Genomic DNA, 18,843 nt, shown 5'->3' with positions numbered 1-18,843 from the left:
ATCTTCCTCATTTCTATATTTATACCCAGGACTGTTTGCTTTTGGATTTTGTTTTTGTTTTACTGGGTGGGGTTAGAAATTTGTTTTAAGGCATTGCGCTGCTGAGTGATCTCTATTGATTTCTACATACCAAAGTGCTGTTCCAGCTACAGAAGGCAGTTAATAAGTTGGCAACCCAATTCAGCTCCACCCAGCCCTGCTCTCGTCCAGGCCCTCCACTTACCTGAGGGGCAGCCAGTTTGGACCAGTCGGGTTTGAGATAGTAGATGATCCCATCCTGAGCTCCAGGCAGCATCACCCCTCGAATAAGTAGTATTATGAGCACCACATAAGGGAATGTAGCAGTGAAGTAGACAATCTGGGTTGAAAGAGAGAAAAAGGGAGCAGGGAGAGAGATCAGAGCTTGGAGGGTTTCACCAAAAATGCAATCTCTCACCATTATGATCTCTTGGTTCATCTGGAGAGGCCCTGCTCACGATCCCGCCTGCATCGCAAGCGCAATTGGAGGGGACGAGGGACAGGGCCTTTTCGGTTGTGGCCCCACAACTCTGGAACTCCCTCCCCAAGGATATCAGACAGGCCCCAACGTTGGCAGTTTTTAGAAGGAGCTTGAAGACGTGGATGTCCCAGTGTGCCTTCCCATAATAAGGACTCCCAAGCAATATGTCCCAAATGCACTTTACGAGAGAGTTAGTACTGTCTGCACGTCCACCTATCTTTAAAATATCCAACCTATTTCCCTGGACATGCCCAGCATTTTTAAATTTTTAATTCTTACATTTGACCCTGCCACAGGTTTTTAATTGCGTCATGTCATTATTGTATTGTTTTGCTTTGTTATGAGTTATTTATTGTTGTATTGTTTTTGGTATGTTTTATGATGTATTTGGGCTCGGCCTCTTGTAAGCTGCACCGAGTCCTGTGGGAGATGGTAGTGGAGTATAAACAAAGGTTTATTATTATTATTAATTCATAGTCATGGAGCCCCTGGTGGCGCAGGGGGTTAAACCCCTGTGCCGGTAGGACTGAAGACCAACAGGTCGCAGGTTCAAATCCAGGGAGAGGCAGACGAGCTCCCTCTATCAGCTCTAGCTCCTCATACGGGGACATGAGAGAAGCCTCCCACAAGGATGATAAAAAAAATCAAATCATCCAGGCGTCCCCTGGGCAACGTCCTTGCAGACGGCCAATTCTCTCACACCAGAAGTGACTTGCAGTTTCTCAAGTCGCTCCTGTCATGACAAAAAAATAAATAAATTTATAGTCATTACAGGTTGAGTATTACAGATCTGAATTCCAAAGTCTTTTGGAATTCAGATCCAAGACTACCTGTATTTTGCATTTACCTATGTAATGGGATATCTTGGAGATCAGATGCAAATTTAAACAAGAAATATATTTATTTATTTACTATATTTATATACTGCCTTCCTCACCCGGGGGGGGGGGGGGGGAAATGGGGGAACTCAAGGTTGTTTACAACATACTAATGGCAAAAATTCAATGCCAACATACGCGTAGACAGAAAAAAAAAGTAAACACTAACTATAAATATAAATCATTAAACCATTAAACACTTAAGCATTAAAAAGCATTATTTGACCGGCCAAAGTCTTGGTCCCACAACCACATCTTTGTTTTCTTTCTAAAGGCCAGGAGAGAGGGGGCTGACCTAATTTCACTGGAGAGAGAGTTCCAGAGCTGAGGAGTCACCACTGAGAAGGCCCTGTCTCTCGTCCCCACCAACCGCACTTGCAAAGCAGGTGGGAATGAGAACAGGGCCTCCCCAGAAGATCTTAACCTCTGTGATAGTTCATATATCTGATATGCAGTTCTTCACATCTATGTAAATAAAAATGTAATGTTCGTTTGTGGGACTAACAGAACTCAAAAACCACTGGACGAATTGACACCAAATTTGGACACAAGACACCTAACTCTACACAAATAGTCAATATGCCCAAATGTGAACACTGGTGGAGTTTGGGGAAAATAGAATCTTGACATCTGGGAGTTGTACATGCTGGGATTTATAGTTCACCTACAATCACAGAGCATTCTGACCCCCAGCAAGAATAGAATTGGGCCAAACCTCCCACACAGAATCCCCTTGAGGACCACAGCAACACGTGGCAGGGGACGGCTAGTTTCCTGATTAAATAAAATACACAATACATAGTCTTTACAAAGGTGTCCCTAGCTTAGCTACCCAAGTTAATACTTTTGGTTTTTGGATGATTTCAGATTCCAGTATTCCAGATAACAAATGAGCAAACTGCACTAATTTATTAGTTTTTTTAAGTATGTTGATTGCACTATTTATTGTTTCTGCCTTTTTTTTTGTCCAGGAGGGGGATAATGCATCTTAAGAGCGATAAGAACATGAACTAAAAGTTGAGAAGTTCCTGTTACATGTCTCAAAAATGTCACTGGAAAAGTAATTTCAGATAATAAATTCATTACACCATCAAGACAACATTTTTGTTTCCACTTGTTACCTTTTGTTTGAAATATGCCTTCGCTATGGTATTGTCACCTCCTGATTCCAAACAAAAATACTCTTTATTGTGAGTATCTATGTTATGTGGGACGTCCAATTTCGAAGGTTGTGTGGTTAACTTTTCTGGTTAACTTTCTCCCTGATCAGGTTTGGAAAAGACACTTTATGCCCAAGAAAAGCAATAAAAATGGCAATATTTAGAAAGTGATTACTAACGACCACTTCCTAGAATGGCAAAGAAAAGACTCATAGATGTAAAAAAAATTGAAAACCATAACTGGGGGTGCAGGAACCATTGTATATACTCGTGTATAAGTTGACCTACGAGGGGACCAAAATTGTGGATTTTGATATGCCCTATAGATGTTAAAAATCATATCACAGAGAGGGGAAGGTGGCAGGATCGCATCAGGCCCTTTCTGCACTGCCAATAAAAAAATTGGATTATCTTCTTTGAACTGGATTATAAATCTGTGTAGACTCATATAATCCCATTCAAAGCAGATATATCTGTATCTATATCTGTATCTGTATCTGTATCTGTATCTATATCTATATCTATATCTATATCTCTATCTATCTATCTATCTATCTAGAGAGAGCACCTTGGATAGCACAGGGAAGGATTTACACCCCTGTGGTGTTTGTTTTGCTGTTTGTGCCCCTGTTCAGAATATTTCACCTCACTTTCTGTCCCTGGGATAATTGGATTTTGAAAAAGTTTGGCTTTTTGTGGAAAAAAGGATTGGTGGGAAAGCTTCAGTGGACACCCCTTTTCCCCATGATAATTCTTTCAGGAGTGAATTTCTTTTCCGAGGGGCAGATTTCTCTCACTTCCTGTTGTCTCACCCTCATTCTTAACTATGAGTCATTTGAAAGTCAGATGTTTGTAACTCGGGGACTGTCTGTATCTGGCAGTGTTGATAGGTCCAAAAAAGATAGAGGCCCTGAACCTTGGTTTGGGCATTTCAACTGACATTGTATTGTCGAAGGCTTTCATGGCTGGAATCACTGGGTTGTTGGAGGTTTTTTCGGGCTCTATGGCCATGTTCTAGAGGCATTCTCTCCTGACGTTTCGCCTGCATCTATGGCAAGGATCCTCAGAGGTAGTGAGGTCTGTTGGAACTAGGAAAAAACTAGGAACCAATTTTCCTAGTTCCAACAGACCTCACTACCTCTGAAGATGCTTGCCATAGATGCAGGTGAAACGTTAGGAGAGAATGCCTCTAGAACATGGCCATATAGTCCGAAAAAACCTACAACAACTCAACTGACATTGTTAATCATTTGGAAACTCTGTCTTGATTTCCATAGGGTCACTTTACATCTCAGTCTATACCCGCAGCAAAAAAAGAGAGAGAGAGAGAGAGAGAGAGAGAGAGCGAACACTGGTTTGGAGAAGCATCTGCCCCTCAAAGGGCCTGCTCTGGGCAACCTCTCCCTCACCCGGGCCACGTGAACACCAGTGGCCAAGTGTGGGAAGTGGTGCCACGTGTGTGCCTGCCTGCCTGCCTGCCTGCTGGGGCCCTGAGCCTCCTGCCTTCCACCTCCAGCTGCTGTCTGGGGAGAAATGTCAGATGCTCTCAGGCGTGGAACTTGCTGACGGGTGGGATTTCAAATCCGTTTGCCATGCTGAGGAGACAGAGAAGCAGGCACTGGGAGTCTGAGGGGGGAAAGGAACATGCCTTTGTGTGTGTGTGCGACAGAGAAAGCTGGGTAGAGAGAAATATTTTATAGGCTCCCTGTGTGGCCAAAGAAGGCTCCTTGACACATGCCTGAGAATGAGACAGGGCTCATATTTTGCACACGTAAGCCTAAAGTTTAATTCCATTTAGGTAATTCCTACTGGCTGAGAAAGAGAAGTTCCCTGCCTCATGGCCAACCCACCACCATGTCCTTTTTCAGTTTGACAACTATAGTCAGGGTATATAGGGCTCAGACTGATAGTCACAGTTGGCGTAAAACCAGTTGTTTTGTCCACTCCCAGCATTGGAAGACATGTTGAGAGCTATAGACAGGCCAAATCCCTACTTATAAACCTCACTAGCATTATTATTGGATTCTTTGCCTTCTTGAAAGACAAGAATGCTGAAACATGTCTTTTCAGGATAATTTTGCAACCAGAAAAATTAGGCGCCATGGCCTAAGTAGTAAATGTTTCCCACTATAAGGGGAGCTGCCCCAATATCTGCAGTTTCCCAACAAATAGACTGGGAGTAAATGCAGATGGTAGCCATAGAACAGTTTGAATAAGAAAGGATATTCATGTTTCCCATCAGGATATGGCAAAACCTTCCTCCATTATACTCAGGGGGATTCTGCCTAATCTTATCAATACTATTTCCAAAATTCCTTGGATAGAATCATAGAATTGGAAGGGACCTCATCGGCCATCCAGTCCAACCCTGTGCCAAGAAGCAGGAAAATCACATTCAAAGCACCCTCGACAGATGGCCATGCAGCCTCTGTTTAAAAGCCTTCAAAGAAGGAGTCTCCACCACACTCTGGGGCAGAGAGTTCCACTGATGAACAGCTCTAACAGTCAGGAAGTTCTTCCTAATGTTCAGATCGAATCTCCTTTGGGTTGTTGTAGGTTTTATCGGGCTATTTGGCCATGTTCTAGAGGCATTCTCTCCTGACATTTCAGCTGCATCTATGGCAAGCATCCTCAGAGATAGTGAGGTCACCTCACTACTTCTGAGGATGCTTGCCATAGATGCAGGCGAAACATCAGGAGAGAATGCCTCTAGAACAGGGGTCCTCAAACTAAGGCCCGGAGGCCAGATACGGCCCTCCAAGGTCATTTACCCGGCCCTCACTCAGGGACAACCTAAATCTGAAATGATTTGAAAGCACACAACAACAACAACAATCTTATCTCATCAGCCAAACGCAGGCCCAAACTTCCCATTGAAATACTAATAAGTTTATATTTGTTAAAATTGTTCTTCATTTTAATTATTGTATTGTTTTTAAGTGTCTTTTGCACTACAAATAAGATATGTGCAGCGTGCATAGGAATTCATTCATTTTTTTTCAAATTATAATCCGGCCCTCCAACAGTTTGAGGGACTGTGACCTGGCCCTCTGTTTAAAAAGTTTGAGGACCCCTGCTCTAGAACATGGCCATATAACCTAGAACAACCCAGTGATTCCGGTCATGAAAGCCTTCGACAATACATGGAATCGCCTTTCTTGTAGTTTGAAGCCAATGTTCCGCATCCTAGTCTCCAGGGCGGCAGAAAACAAGCTCCCTCCCTCCCCCCTATGACTTCCTTTCACATATTTATACATGGCTATCATGTCTCCTCTCAGCCTTCTCTTTTTCAGGCTAAACATGCCCAGCTCTTTAAGCCGCTCCTCATAGGTCTTGTTCTCCAGACCCTTGATCATTTTAATCGCCCTCCTCTGGACACATTCCAGCTTGTCAGTGTTTCATTTCGGCACAAACCTCAGGATTTGCCTCGGACAAATACGGCAATGAAGCACTATCTTTGCTGAGGGAGAAAGGAATGATTCAGCTTCCTCTCATAAAAGTTTGGTGCCTTTGTCTGTGAGATCCATACTTTGCAAAGTGAGCATCTTTTATCCAGGATATGAAATAACCGTCAAAGCAACATGAGGCATTTGCTTCAGAATGCAGGTCTGGGCTTAGATCAACAATAACAAACTCAGAATTGCAATCAACCAAAGTCTGGAGAAGATCTATGTCTTAAAACTGGGATATCTGTCAAATCTATATGAAAAGTAGAAATTAGGGGTTGGGAAGAGGAAGGAAAACAAAGGAAAGTGGAAACAATATGAAGAAAAGGATAGAGAGAAGGATTAAAGCAGGAGAGCAGCAGCACCCTTAACACCTGGGTAATGCCAGATACATACACTAGTGTGAAATATAGTTTGGCGTGAACAGTTGGGGAAAAAAGAGTCTGAACACTTTCCTGCCCGCAAATTTTTGCCTCACAGCTGCTCAATCCCAGCTGCTGTTTGTCCCCTACAAAAGGGGCTCCCAAAATGGAAGCCAGCCCCACTAGAATGAAAAAAAAAAAGGTGACAGCTGGGCCATACTATGTTTTGGGCAAAATATGCAAGCAGGGGAAGAGTTCAACCTGCCCTCTGAGGCCCTACTGTGTATTTTGTGACCCTCTTCTGCTTTATATAGAGCTGTGGCTGTGGGTGCCATGTCTCATTTGAAAGTCAGACTTTTTTCCTATGACATGAAGGACAGCACCCACTCCCACTCATGGCAGCGGCACCATAGAACTTAGAACTGTATAATCACTCTTTGGAATAGGAGCCCCCGGTGGCGCAGTGGGTTAAACCCTTGTGCCGGCAGGACTGAAGATTGACAAGTCGGAGGTTCGAATCTGGGGAGAGTGCGGATAAGCTCCCTCTGTTAGCTCCAGCTCCCCATGCGGGAACATGAGAGAAGCCTCCCACAAGGATGGTAAAACAGTGGTTCTCAACCTTTCTAACACCGTGACCCCTAAATATGCTTCCTCATGTTGTGGTGACCCCCAACCATAAAATTATTTTCGTTGCTCCTTTATAACTGTAATTTTGCCCTTGCGCGAAGGCGCCCTCGCCCTTGCTGCCCGGCAAAAGTGCAAGGGAGGCGAGGGAAGCCTCGTGCAAAGCAAGGCCTTGCGCAAAGGGGCCCTCGCCTGCCCCGCACCCTTGCCGCCTGGCGGGAGCACGAGCGAGGTGAGGGAGGCCTCGTGCAAGGCAAGGCCTTGTGTGAAGGGGCCCTCGCTTGCCTCGTGCCCTTGCCGGCCGGCAAGAGCGTGAGGGAGGCTTCTGCTCAACCCCTGCCCCTTCCAAGCTCGGCAGGGGACGAGGGACGAGCGCAAAGATTCCCTGGACAGCCAGACCGAACGGGGAGCCTTCCTCTTGACCCTCGTGCCTTGCTGAGCTTGGCAGGGGGTGAAGGCCTTTGCTTCTAAGCTCCTCTACCTCCTGACTCCCTGCAGCCCTGTGGGAACAGGAGGTGGAAGAGCTGACCTGGAAAGCCTGGCTGTTTCCCTGGCACAGGGGCCGGCAGCCATTTTGAGGAGGTGGAGGGGATGGGGCCTTCACGACCCCCAGAAAATGGCCCAGCGACCCCCCTGGGGGCTGCGACCCCCAAGTTGAGAACCACTGTGGTAAAACATCAAAACATCCAGGCGTCCCCTGGGCAACGTCCTTGCAGACAACCAATTCTCTCACACCAGAAGCGACTTGCAGTTTCTCAAGTTGCTCCTGACACAGAAAAAAAAACCTCTTTGGAATAAGGACGAGCATACCCTCTTGAATTTTCATATTTGGCACCTCTCCTGCCTTTTATTTGCCACTATCTCGCCAATGCTTTCATGTGGACCACATACACTGTCAACATTTCTACACGCTACCACTGCCGCTTCCTATATTTGAAATGAATGGCTGCCATTATTGTGTGCCTTCAAGTCATTTCTGATTTCATGGTGACACGGAAGTGAAAGTTACTTTATTAATTATTTATTTAAAACATTTATATCCCGCCCTTCTCACCCCGAAGGGGACTCAGGGTGGAGCACAGCATATATAAACCCTAAACGGTTCTGGCCGAACGCATCTCCTCCTATGAACTGGCTAGTACACTAAGATCATCTGGGGAGGCCCTGCTCTCTGTCCCGCCTGCATCACAGGTGCGCTTGGCAGGGACGAGAGACAGGGCCTTCTCAGTGGTGGCCCCTCGGCTGTGGAACACCCTGCCTGCAGATATCAGATCTGCCCCTCCCTGCTGGAGGAAAGTGAAGACCTGGCTGTTCGAACAAGTATTTGATTAAACAGTGTAATTGAACATAGGAATACGGAATAATGGATGATGAGACTGGATTCTGATTTTACTGTTGAGGCGCTAATGATTGTTATACGGATGTTTAATTATTTATGTTACAATGGTTTTTAATTGCCCTATACTTGTCTCGTGATGTTTTGTATTGATGTTGTTCACCGCTTTGAGTCGCCTGAGGGCTGAGAAAAGCGGTATATAAATAAAGTAAATAATAAATATATGGCAAACATTCAATGCTGGGACACAAATTCACATACAATACATAAACATTAAAAAAATTATCAAAATATTAAAATACACTATTTAAAGCTGTCTTACTCATCCGTGTAAAATCTAATTGGCCTGGTCATCTTTCCTATTGCTGCTTTATTGCCCTGTTTTCTTGGCACGATTTGTTCCAAGGGGATTTCTTCTTGTTTTCCTCTGAGGCTAAGAGAGTGTGACTTATCCAGGGTCATCCAATGGGTTTCCATGGCTAAGCTGGAATCTGAACCTTGATTTCTCCCAGAATTTGAGTCCAATGCTTAAACTACTACTACACCATGCAGGACCCACATGAAAGTGAGAAATGTGAATGAAAAAATACTAGTTTTTTTAAATGAGAGCACACTGCTATAGGAATTTTGGGGTTTTCCAGCATGACTCCGTGGTTAACGTCCACTGAAAGTGTGCCATATAATTGCACCGGAGGACCTAGACATGCCTAGAGCATTTTCTCTATAATCATCTAGTTCCTCTAGTATAATTTAGCTCCCTATTCCTCTGTTTTTCTCCCATGAAATGTTTAAAAAGTGTGCGAGGTCACCAATGACAAATTGCTAATTATGAGTCTACTGCTCCCAACGTGTATACAGTGAGAAGTAGGCCCTATACAGCCGCAATACTGACAAGCAACTACCAAAGAGTTATCATTTTGATCTTCTTTTTCTTGTCACTACTAGCACTAACTGAAATGATGTAAGCATGCACCTGTTGAATTCACCAGCCCTATTGTGTCCATAAAGCTACACCCAATACTGGTTTGCAGGTGCTGGGTGGTGATGCCAGCGGGCTTGTCACCCCACTCTCACCATTCTTGAGAACCAATCACCTCCCTAGCCATGAATCTCAGTAACTGGACATATAAGATTATTAGGAGGGTGAAAACTGGGAGGCTAACCAGTTCTTTGGAGGGAAAGAGGTGCAGGAAGACATGTTCATGCAAGTCTTCCCATCCATCCTTCAAGTGTGGTGTGTCCTCAATGGGCGTGAGACCAATTAGAATAGGCAACGGAACCAGGAGCAATGACTTCTTGGGAAGGAGATGGTTTCAAAGAGAACTGAGAATACTCGGATGCAGTACAGCAGTGTTTCTCAACCTTCTGAATGCCGCGACTCCTTATTACACTTCCTCATGTTGTGGTGACCCCCAACCATATAATTATTTTTATTGCTACTGCATATCTGTAATTTTGCTACTGTTATGAATTGTAATGTAAATATCTGATATGCACGAGCAGGCCCGTAGCCAGGATTTTGATTGGGGGGAGGGGAGACTGAGTTTGATTCGGGGGGGTGGGGAGCTGAGTCTGAGTGAAAGCAAACCTTTTGTATCGTTACCCCAATACCCCCATGCATATGGGATATATTGAGTATGTTGATCAGATCATGATATGAATAAACGTAACCGTTTAAATAATGCACCAGTAATTTAAACTCGCGGACCATCCTGAGAATTTCGGGGGGGAGGGGGGCTGAAGCCCCTCAAGCCCCCCCCCACCCTTGGCTACATGCCTGTGCAGGAGATATTTTCATTTGGCACAAAAATCCGATTTGAATATTATTGGGGTTGATTTGGTCATTTGGGAGTTGTAGTTGCTGGGATTTATAGTTCACCTACAATCAAATAGTATTCTGAACTCCACCAATGACCAACAGAAAATACTGGATGTGTTTGGTGGGCACTGACCTTGAGTTTTGGAGTTGTAGTTCACCTACATCCAGAAGGGTCACCTCCATAGGGTCACCTCCCAGAAAGCACTGTGGACTCAAACAATGAGGTATCTGGACCAAACTTGGCACAAATACTCAATATGCCCCAATGTGAACACTGGTGGAGTTGGAGGAAAATAGACCTTGACATTTGGGAGTTGTAGTTGCTGGGATTTATAGTTCACCTACAATCAAAGAGCATTCTGAACTCCACCAGTGATAGAATTGGTCCAAACTTGCCACACAGAATCCCCATTAGCAACAGAAAATACTGTGTTTTCTGATGGTCTTTGGTGACCCCTCTGACACCCCCAGGGGTCCCGACTCCCAGGTTGAGAAATGCTGCAGTACAGCATACATTTCTGGCAGGTTATAGGTGCCTCTCTACTGTAGGATTAATGCAGTTTGACTGTCATTGCTCACTGCTTTAGAATCCTAAGGAATAGTAGACTGAAAAGGTATCCACAGTCTTTGCTAAAGTTCATGTAAAACCACAACTCCCATAATTTCCATAGCTCTGAACTATGGCAGATATTATGGTTTCAAATTCTACAGTAGAAATTCACCTTCTGTGTCCTCCACTAGAATTCATTCATTGTTTCTCCTTCAGATTCCAGCACCTTCCCCAGCTAAGACATCTCCTCCAAGCAACCTACCTTTCCTGTGGACTTGACACCCTTCCAGACACAGAAATAGACAAGGACCCAGCAGGCGATGAGGCACAGGGTCACCTCCCAATTGATGGCCCCAGGGAACTCTAGGCCTCCTGAAAGATTCAGCACTTTGTTCCTGCAACCAGGAAGAAGAAGCATAAACACTGAGAAGAAGTGGGTGGGAGAAGGTATTTTCTTAACCAGCAAACTGGTCAAGATGGCACCAAAAATCAATCCATCTCAGGGCTTCAGGGGGGTTAGACCAGGGTAGGATGAGACAAGTGTCCAGACTCACTCCCAGAATTCGATGACGGGTGACCTTTTGTCAGAAAGTTCATCACAGGTCAGGTTGCCATGGGCAGTGCCGTTGGCGCAGTCTTCGTGCCGGAAGATCTCAACGCACTCCAGGGAGTTCCACGGGTTCCCGCAGGTGGCCCAGGGCAGGGTGGCCGTGAAAGACTTCACCAGGTAGTAGAAACCCCAGGCAAGCACCATGATGTAGTAGGTGTTGCAGTAGAAGACAATCACCATGGACGCAAACCCCAGTCCTGTTTGAAGAAGTTACATTACTTGTACAGAGAAGCCAGCAAAAAGGAGGTGTTTTTTCTCCCTAAAAGTGTCAAGTGCTGCCCAGTTCCCAGCCATTTCAGTGAACAAATTGGTTTTCATTGAACTGGGATAGTCTCTACAAAAGTTTTAATTTTGCACTGACCAAATTAGGATTCTCCAGATGGTATAAAGTATGTCTTTTAAGTAAATGTGGAACATTTGGGTAATTGACACTGCCTCTATTACTTATAGAGAGGAGTCCAAGAGCAATTCAAGGACTGTTGCTCCATCTCTGATCATTGAAAGTCATACTCCGTCATCTCCTTGGCTTCTCAGAGTCCATTAGACACTGCTTAGTCATGCATAAGGTCTTGAAACCTTTTTTAAATGAAAAGTTAAGATCACAAATAATTAGACAGCCATTAGGACATGTTGTACTCCTTAAGAATCATGCTGTCTGCTGACATTTGGTTCCCACTCCCCTTCCAAAATATATTTGCGAAAATATATGGATGCTCAAGTCCCATAATATACAATGGTGTCTTTATTGTAAAATGGCAAAATCAAGATTTGTTTTATGGATTTTTTGGGGGAATATTTTAAAGCTCATGTAAGCCACCCCAAGTCCCCTTGGGTAAGATGGAGGCGGGGTATAAATAAAATTATTATTATTATTATTATTATTATTATTATTATTATGCCATGGAGGATGGAATCTGTTGATTTGGAAGACTGACTGTAGTAGACCTTTCATACTTTGCATCTCTCCTAAACATCCTAACTTCAACTTGCTTAACAATAATAGTGACTCTTGAACTCATTTCTCCTCAATCCATTGCCTATAAATCAATTATGCTATGCATATTACCTTGCAGTGAGGGTGTTAGCCCAGTATTAAGCAGTTAACAGTAATACATGGGGTTATCAGCTATGAATAGTTACAGCAGGGGTTCTGAACCTCTCGCTTTCCAGATTTCCTTCATTTCCATCCCATTTTCCATATAGACTGAAATATGGCCTAACTTACCTGTCTGAACGTATCTCCCTTTACGAACCACTGAGGACTTTAAAATCATCTGGGGAGGCCCTGCTCTCGGTCCTGCCTTTGTCACAAGTACGTTTGGTGGGGATGAGAGACAGGGCCTTCTCAGTGGTGGCCCCTCAGCTATGGAACGCCCTCCCTAGGGAGATTAGATCTGCTCCCTCCCTCTTGACATTTCGGAGGCAAGTTAAAATGTGGCTGTTTGAGCAAGCGTTTACAAATACAGAGTAGTGAATATAGGAAATCGAATGAACTGACAATGGAACTGGACAATGCTTGATAATAATGAGACGCTGACGATGTTGTTTTTACTGCTTTTGTGATGTTTTATACTGTTTAATGTTTTTTATTTATATTATGTTTTATGTATACTGATTTGTTGGAAACCGTCTTGAGTCGCCGATTGGCTGAGAAAGGCGGTATAATAATAATAATAATAATAATAATAATAATAAACCTTTATTTATACCCCTCTAACATCTCCCGAAGGACTTGGTGCGGCTTACAAGAGGCCGAGGCCCAACACATCAATAAAACAACAGCATAACAAATACAACAATAAATAAACTCATAAAACAAGCAGTAAACATTAAAAAAATAGCAATAAACATTAGACAATAACACCATGACACATTTAAAACTAAGGTATACGAATACAGTAAATAAATAATAAATATCTGGGAATTAAAATCCAAAAGACTTGCATAACCCAAAGTTGAGAATCGTTTTGACTAGAAGTTGAAATGGGAATCATTCTCGCTCCTGATATGCAACTCCCAGTATTAGTTGCAATTAGCTATGATGACTAAGGCTGCAAACGGTTCAATAATAACTGAGAACCCACATTCCCAATCCTAATATTTTCAAAGTATGAAGCAAATCTCCCATCTTGGGTAGGAGGCTCATGATTACAGAGACCTCAGGAATCAACTGTTGTCGTTGGAGCAGCAACTTCATCTGTATGTCACCCCATTTTGGCCCTCAACAGCAGAAGTAGAGGTTGGGTGGCCTTCCAACTGCTGCTATACTGCAACTTCTATAAGACTTAGCCAGCAAAGGATGCTGGAAGTTGGAGTCAAATAACATCTGAATGCCCACAACTTCTGCAGAAGAGGAACGACAACTGAAGGAAGGAGTTGGTGAATTTGTACCCTTCAGGTCAACACTCATGGAAGGATCTTTCAACCACAACCACAAGGAAGAGGACGAGAGGAAGCGTACTACATTGATTGCAATATGTATCTACCTATTCCAGACTTCCATCAGAACTATGGCTAACATCCAGCAACCTAGGGCTCCCAATGACCTAATAGGGCTTAATGCCAACACCAGCCTCAGGCTCTCATTAAAAAACTAAGCAAGCCAACTCCCAATTTTGTGCCGTGAGTTGGCCTTCAGAGCTGGCTACATAATAATTTCTCACAATATGATTTTCAAAGAATCATGGGACATTAAAATGGCCGTTTATAGGGTTACTCAGAGCTTGTTTTTTTTGCCACCATGGAGTCTAATCAAAGGAGAGGGAGAGAGTTCAGAAGCTGAGCTGTAACTTTTGCAACAGGTAGCAACCTGTTGGGAATCAGTCCCAGAGACCGATGGGGAAAGAAGGAACTCGTAGGCCCAAGGTAGGGGGAGTTTCTTACCTTTAAAAAGTGGTGCGATGTTCCACACGTTGATGCTCCCGGCCTTCATGAACTGCCCCAAGGAAATTTCCAGGAAGAAGATGGGAATCCCGCCAATGAGGGCAATAAGAAGGTAAGGGATGAGGAACACACCTGTGGCCAGGTGAGCAGTACAAAGTAAGCAAGAGCCCCATCATATTTCTATCCTAGACCCAACATTTTTTCAAAATATATACAGTATTTCTAAATTGTACCATGTAGAAAACGAAGACATTCCAATAACCTCTCTTAACTCATACATTTTCTTGGCTTTTTGCTTTGTTCAGTGATAAAAGACTCGAGTCTATATGGGACAATGGATGCAAACTCATTAATGCATCTATCCTTTAGGTTTCTGAGAGATCACCAAGCCAGTGTACCCTTACTGAGAACTGGGAAGCCCTGGCCCTTGAGGGCACCAGCTGGAGGTCAGCTGTGACCAGAAGTGCTATAGAATTTGAAGAGGGCGAAAGAGAGAAACGTGCCAAGAGGAAGGCGCGTCAAGCCAACCCTGACCAGGACCTCCTTCCACCTGGAAATCATTGCCCTCACTGTGGGAGATGATGCAGATCAAGAATAGGGCTCCACAGTCACCTACAGACCCACCGCCAGTATACCAATCTTGGAAGACTATCCTACTCAGACAACGAGGGATCGCCTAAGATAAGATAAGACCCTTAGTATACCCTTCACTATTATTGGTCGAGAATCAATCCCTACGTCTGTATGTCTCGTCTGAAATGCTTGGAATTAGAAGTGTTTGGGATTTCAGATTTATTTCAGTTTGGAACATCCATATTTGATTTTTTTTTTTAGCGTGTCAGGAGTGACTTGAGAAACTGCAAGTCGCTTCTGGTGTGAGAGAATTGGCCATCTGCAAGGACGTTGCCCAGGGGACGCCCGGATGATTTTGATGTTTTTTATCATCCTTGTGGGAGGCTTCTCTCAAGTCCCCGCATGAGGAGCTGGAGCTGATAGAGGGAGCTCATCCGCCTCTCCCCAGATTCGAACCTGCGACCCGTTGGTCTTCAGTCCTGCCGGCACAGGGATTTAACCCACTGTGTCACCGGGGGCTCCTATATTTGAAAATACATACTATCTTGGAGATGGAACCCAAATATAAACACAAAATTCAGTAATGTTTCATGTATACCTTATATAAATAACCTGAAGGTTGTTTTATACACACAAGCTCTTTGTGCACGACAAAGCATTTGTGTACACGAAAACAGTCGTTACTGATCTCAGCCACACATGTGGATAATATTGGATTATAGAACATGTTTTGGATAAGGGGTGCTCAACCTATATATAGAAGGCATTTGGCAGTGAATACCAATACCTGGATTTCTTGGTGAATTACAATCTGCATTGAACCCACACCTCTTAATCACTCTCCTCCAAATCGCTTTTGTTGAACAGAGATACATCCTGGGAGATTTATTGTTTCCAAGGCAAAACTCTGAATGGACAAAGGGCTGCAAAATAGAGAGGGAGAACAGATGTCTGAGATAGCTGCTAGGGAGCTAGAAAAAGGATAAGCAGAAAACATTCTGTTTTCTCTATGCTATAAAAGAAAATCTGCCCATGTCCATCTAAATTCCAAGTCTCTTTTCAGTTCCCAGGACCAGAAGGAGCCCCTTGGTACCTGGCTTTAGCCATAATGGCTACTATATCTGCACTTCTGCTGGCAATCCTGCACCTTTGCTACTTCCCTAAACAGCCCTTGTTGCAGTTGTGACACTGACACACCAGCCCCAGGGCTATGATTGACAAGACGGTGTGTTCCCAGTGCACACGTGGGTCTTAGTGTGAATCACCTCAGGGGATGCTATTTATATCATCCACACTCCCCGGGCTATGGGGAGCCCTGAGCCCTGCTCTCCTTCCTGCAAATCCCTGGTTAAGAGGATAATCTGGGGGACGTAAGATCTTTCCCATGTGGATTAACATGGCAGTGGTTGGGGAACCCATTCATCTTTGGGAGATGGAGAAGGCAAGACCAAGAAGGGTGCATGGCTTGCTCTGCAACCTAGCATTCATTATTGTGGTAAATCTGCAATCAGGATCATTGCAGAGCACTAGTTGCACTTCTCCGTTCTCTTTCTTTTCAATCCCATCATTTAGAACAGTGTTTCTCAACCTTTCCAATGCTGTGACCCCTTAATGCAGTTCTTCATGTTGTGGTGACACCCAAACATAAAATTATTTTTGTTGTTACTTCGTAACTCTTTTTTTTTTTTTTGGTCATGTCAGGAGCAAGTCACTTCTGGTGTGAGAGAATTGGCCGTCTGCAAGGATAAATAAAAAAAATGATATTTACATTACAGTTCATAACAGTAGCAAAATTCGTAACTGTAATTTTGCTACTGTTATGAACTGTAATGTAAATATCCGATTTTTTAATTTTATTTTATTGTCGTGTCAGGAACGACTTGAGAAACTGCAAGTCGCTTCTGGTGTGAGATAATTGGCCGTCTGCAAGGACGTTGCCCAGGGGACGCTCGGATAATTTGATGTTTTTATTATCCTTATGGGAGGCGTCTCTCATGTCCCCGCATGAGCAGCTGGAGTTGATAGAGGGAGCTCATCGACCTCTCCCCGGATTCGAACTTGCAACCTGTCGGTCTTCAGTCCTGCCGGCACAGGGGTTTAACCCACTGTGCCACCGGGGGCTCCAATATCTTATATGCAGAATGTGTTTTCATTCGCTGGACCAAATTTGGCACAAATACCCGATACCCCCAAATCTGAATACTGGTGGTGTTACGGAGGATTGATTTTGTCATTTGGGAATTGTAGTTGCTAGGATTTATAGTTCACCCCAAACAAAGCGAATTCTGAACTCCACCAACAATGGAATTGAACCAAATTCAGCACACAGAACTCCCATGACCAACACAAAATGCTGGGTTTGGTGGTCATTGACCTTGAGTTTTGGAGTTGTAGTTCGCCTATATCCAGAGAGCACTGTGGACTCAAACAATGATGGAACTGGGAACCATGGCCTAATTGAAAACATGCTTCTATCCCACCCTCTCCGTCCCATCTGCCAATGGATGTATTTGGTGTAGAGGAGTGTTTCTTAGCTTGCCTAATGTCATGACCCCTTAATACGGTTCCTCATGTTGTTGTGACCCCCAACCATGACATTATTTTTGTTGCTACTTCATAACTATAATTTTGCTACTGTTATGAATCGTAATGTAAATATCTGATCTGCAGGATGTATTTTTATTAACTGTACCACATTTGGCACAAATACCCGATATGCCCAAATTTGAATAATGGTGCTGTTGGGGAGGATTGATTTTTGTCATTTGGGAGTTGTAGTTGATGGGATTTATAGTTCACCTACAATCATAGAGCATATCTGAACTCCATCAACGATGGAATTGAACCAAATTCAGCACAAAGAACTCCCATGACAAACACAAAATACTGGGTTTGGTGGTCATTGACCTTGAGTTTTGGAGTTGTAGTTCGCCTACATCCAGAGAGCACTGTGGACTCAAACAATGATGGAACTGGACCAAACTTGGCATGAGTACTCAATATGCCCAAATGTGAACACTAGTGGAGTTTGGGGATAATAGACCTTGACATTTGGGAATTAGAGTTGCTGGGATTTATAGTTCACCTACAACCAAAGAGCATTCTGAGCTCAACCAATGATAGAATTGGGCAAAACATCCCACAGAGAACCACCATGACCAACAGAAAATATTGTGTTTCCTGATGGTCTTCAGCAACCCCTCTGACACCCCCTCGCAACCCTCCAGGGGTCCTGACCCCCAAGTTGAGAAACATTAATTTAGAAAGCTAACATATTGGCAGAGGCAGCCCTAGGTAATTTTCAATGGTAAGCAAACAGTATTTTGGCGCCCCCCCCCCCAACCAATCATTGATATGGAGCAGGAACGAGAGGGGCTAGGCGAGGCTCAAGGGCCGGGCCCCTTTGGGAAGAGGATCGCCCGGCAGTGAGGCAAGGAAGCCGAGGCTCCCCCTGGACTGCTAGGGCTGTTGTGAGCCGAGGGGGTGCTCCTCAAGTGGTGGTCGAGGGGCATTTACAGAGGCGCCTCTGTGCCCCTGGCAAAAAAAAAAAGTGTACCGCAACCGCTTACTTTGCGTAATGGACAAGCCGCCCCTGCATAATGGGGTAATAGTTTTAGCTTTTTTTTTCCTATCCTCCTTTTAGCATGCACAGATTTGTTTTTGTTTTTTTAAATAGCCACAACAATTGCCCATTTGTAGTTGTGTAGCTTTAATGCACCGTGAGAACTGGACTTGAATCAGAACTAATTGAAGTTGGTGTGTATTTTCAAAGTTTTTATTTCCAAAAAATTCAGACAATTAGGAGCTGCACGGGATCAGGTTTGTGCCCCATGCGTCATATCTAGCTGTCTCCTGCTTGACTATCTTTAGTGTTGTCCAGTGTTTCTCATGGTTAAATCCCAGCTCAGTTTTCAAGTCAGAATCAATTACTGATTACGTGCAGAAATAATGAAAGGCAAGAATGTCTCTAAGAATATTCAAATATTTTTTCTACAAAGCTTGGAAATACTAGCTTTTTGGACCAAGACCCCCTCCAGTGTCCCCCAGCCAACATGGCCACTGACATTTCTGTAATCCAAAAAAGGAGCTTTCCCAAGCGCTCT

General features: G+C 44.0%; 1 protein-coding gene across 2 annotated transcripts in view; it reads right to left on the bottom strand.

The window, feature by feature from the left end:
* SLC6A8 (solute carrier family 6 member 8) overlaps window positions 1-18,843 on the bottom strand; it is a 73,702-nt gene that overhangs the window by 38,047 nt on the left and 16,812 nt on the right. The window contains exons 2-5 of one of the 2 annotated variants that reach the window (XM_060763160.2): window positions 14,168-14,299; window positions 11,229-11,481; window positions 10,937-11,069; window positions 224-358 (exon numbers count right to left, since the gene is read on the bottom strand). In XM_060763160.2, the coding sequence (XP_060619143.2) occupies window positions 224-358; window positions 10,937-11,069; window positions 11,229-11,481; window positions 14,168-14,299 (653 nt within the window). The remainder of the gene's footprint in view (window positions 1-223; window positions 359-10,936; window positions 11,070-11,228; window positions 11,482-14,167; window positions 14,300-18,843) is intronic. The other variant, XM_060763161.2, reaches the window with a different exon arrangement.

This window comes from Anolis sagrei, chromosome 2 (assembly GCF_037176765.1).
Source record: "Anolis sagrei isolate rAnoSag1 chromosome 2, rAnoSag1.mat, whole genome shotgun sequence".
NCBI classification, from domain to species: domain Eukaryota; kingdom Metazoa; phylum Chordata; class Lepidosauria; order Squamata; family Dactyloidae; genus Anolis; species Anolis sagrei.
This window is presented reverse-complemented; position numbering and strand designations above follow the sequence as displayed.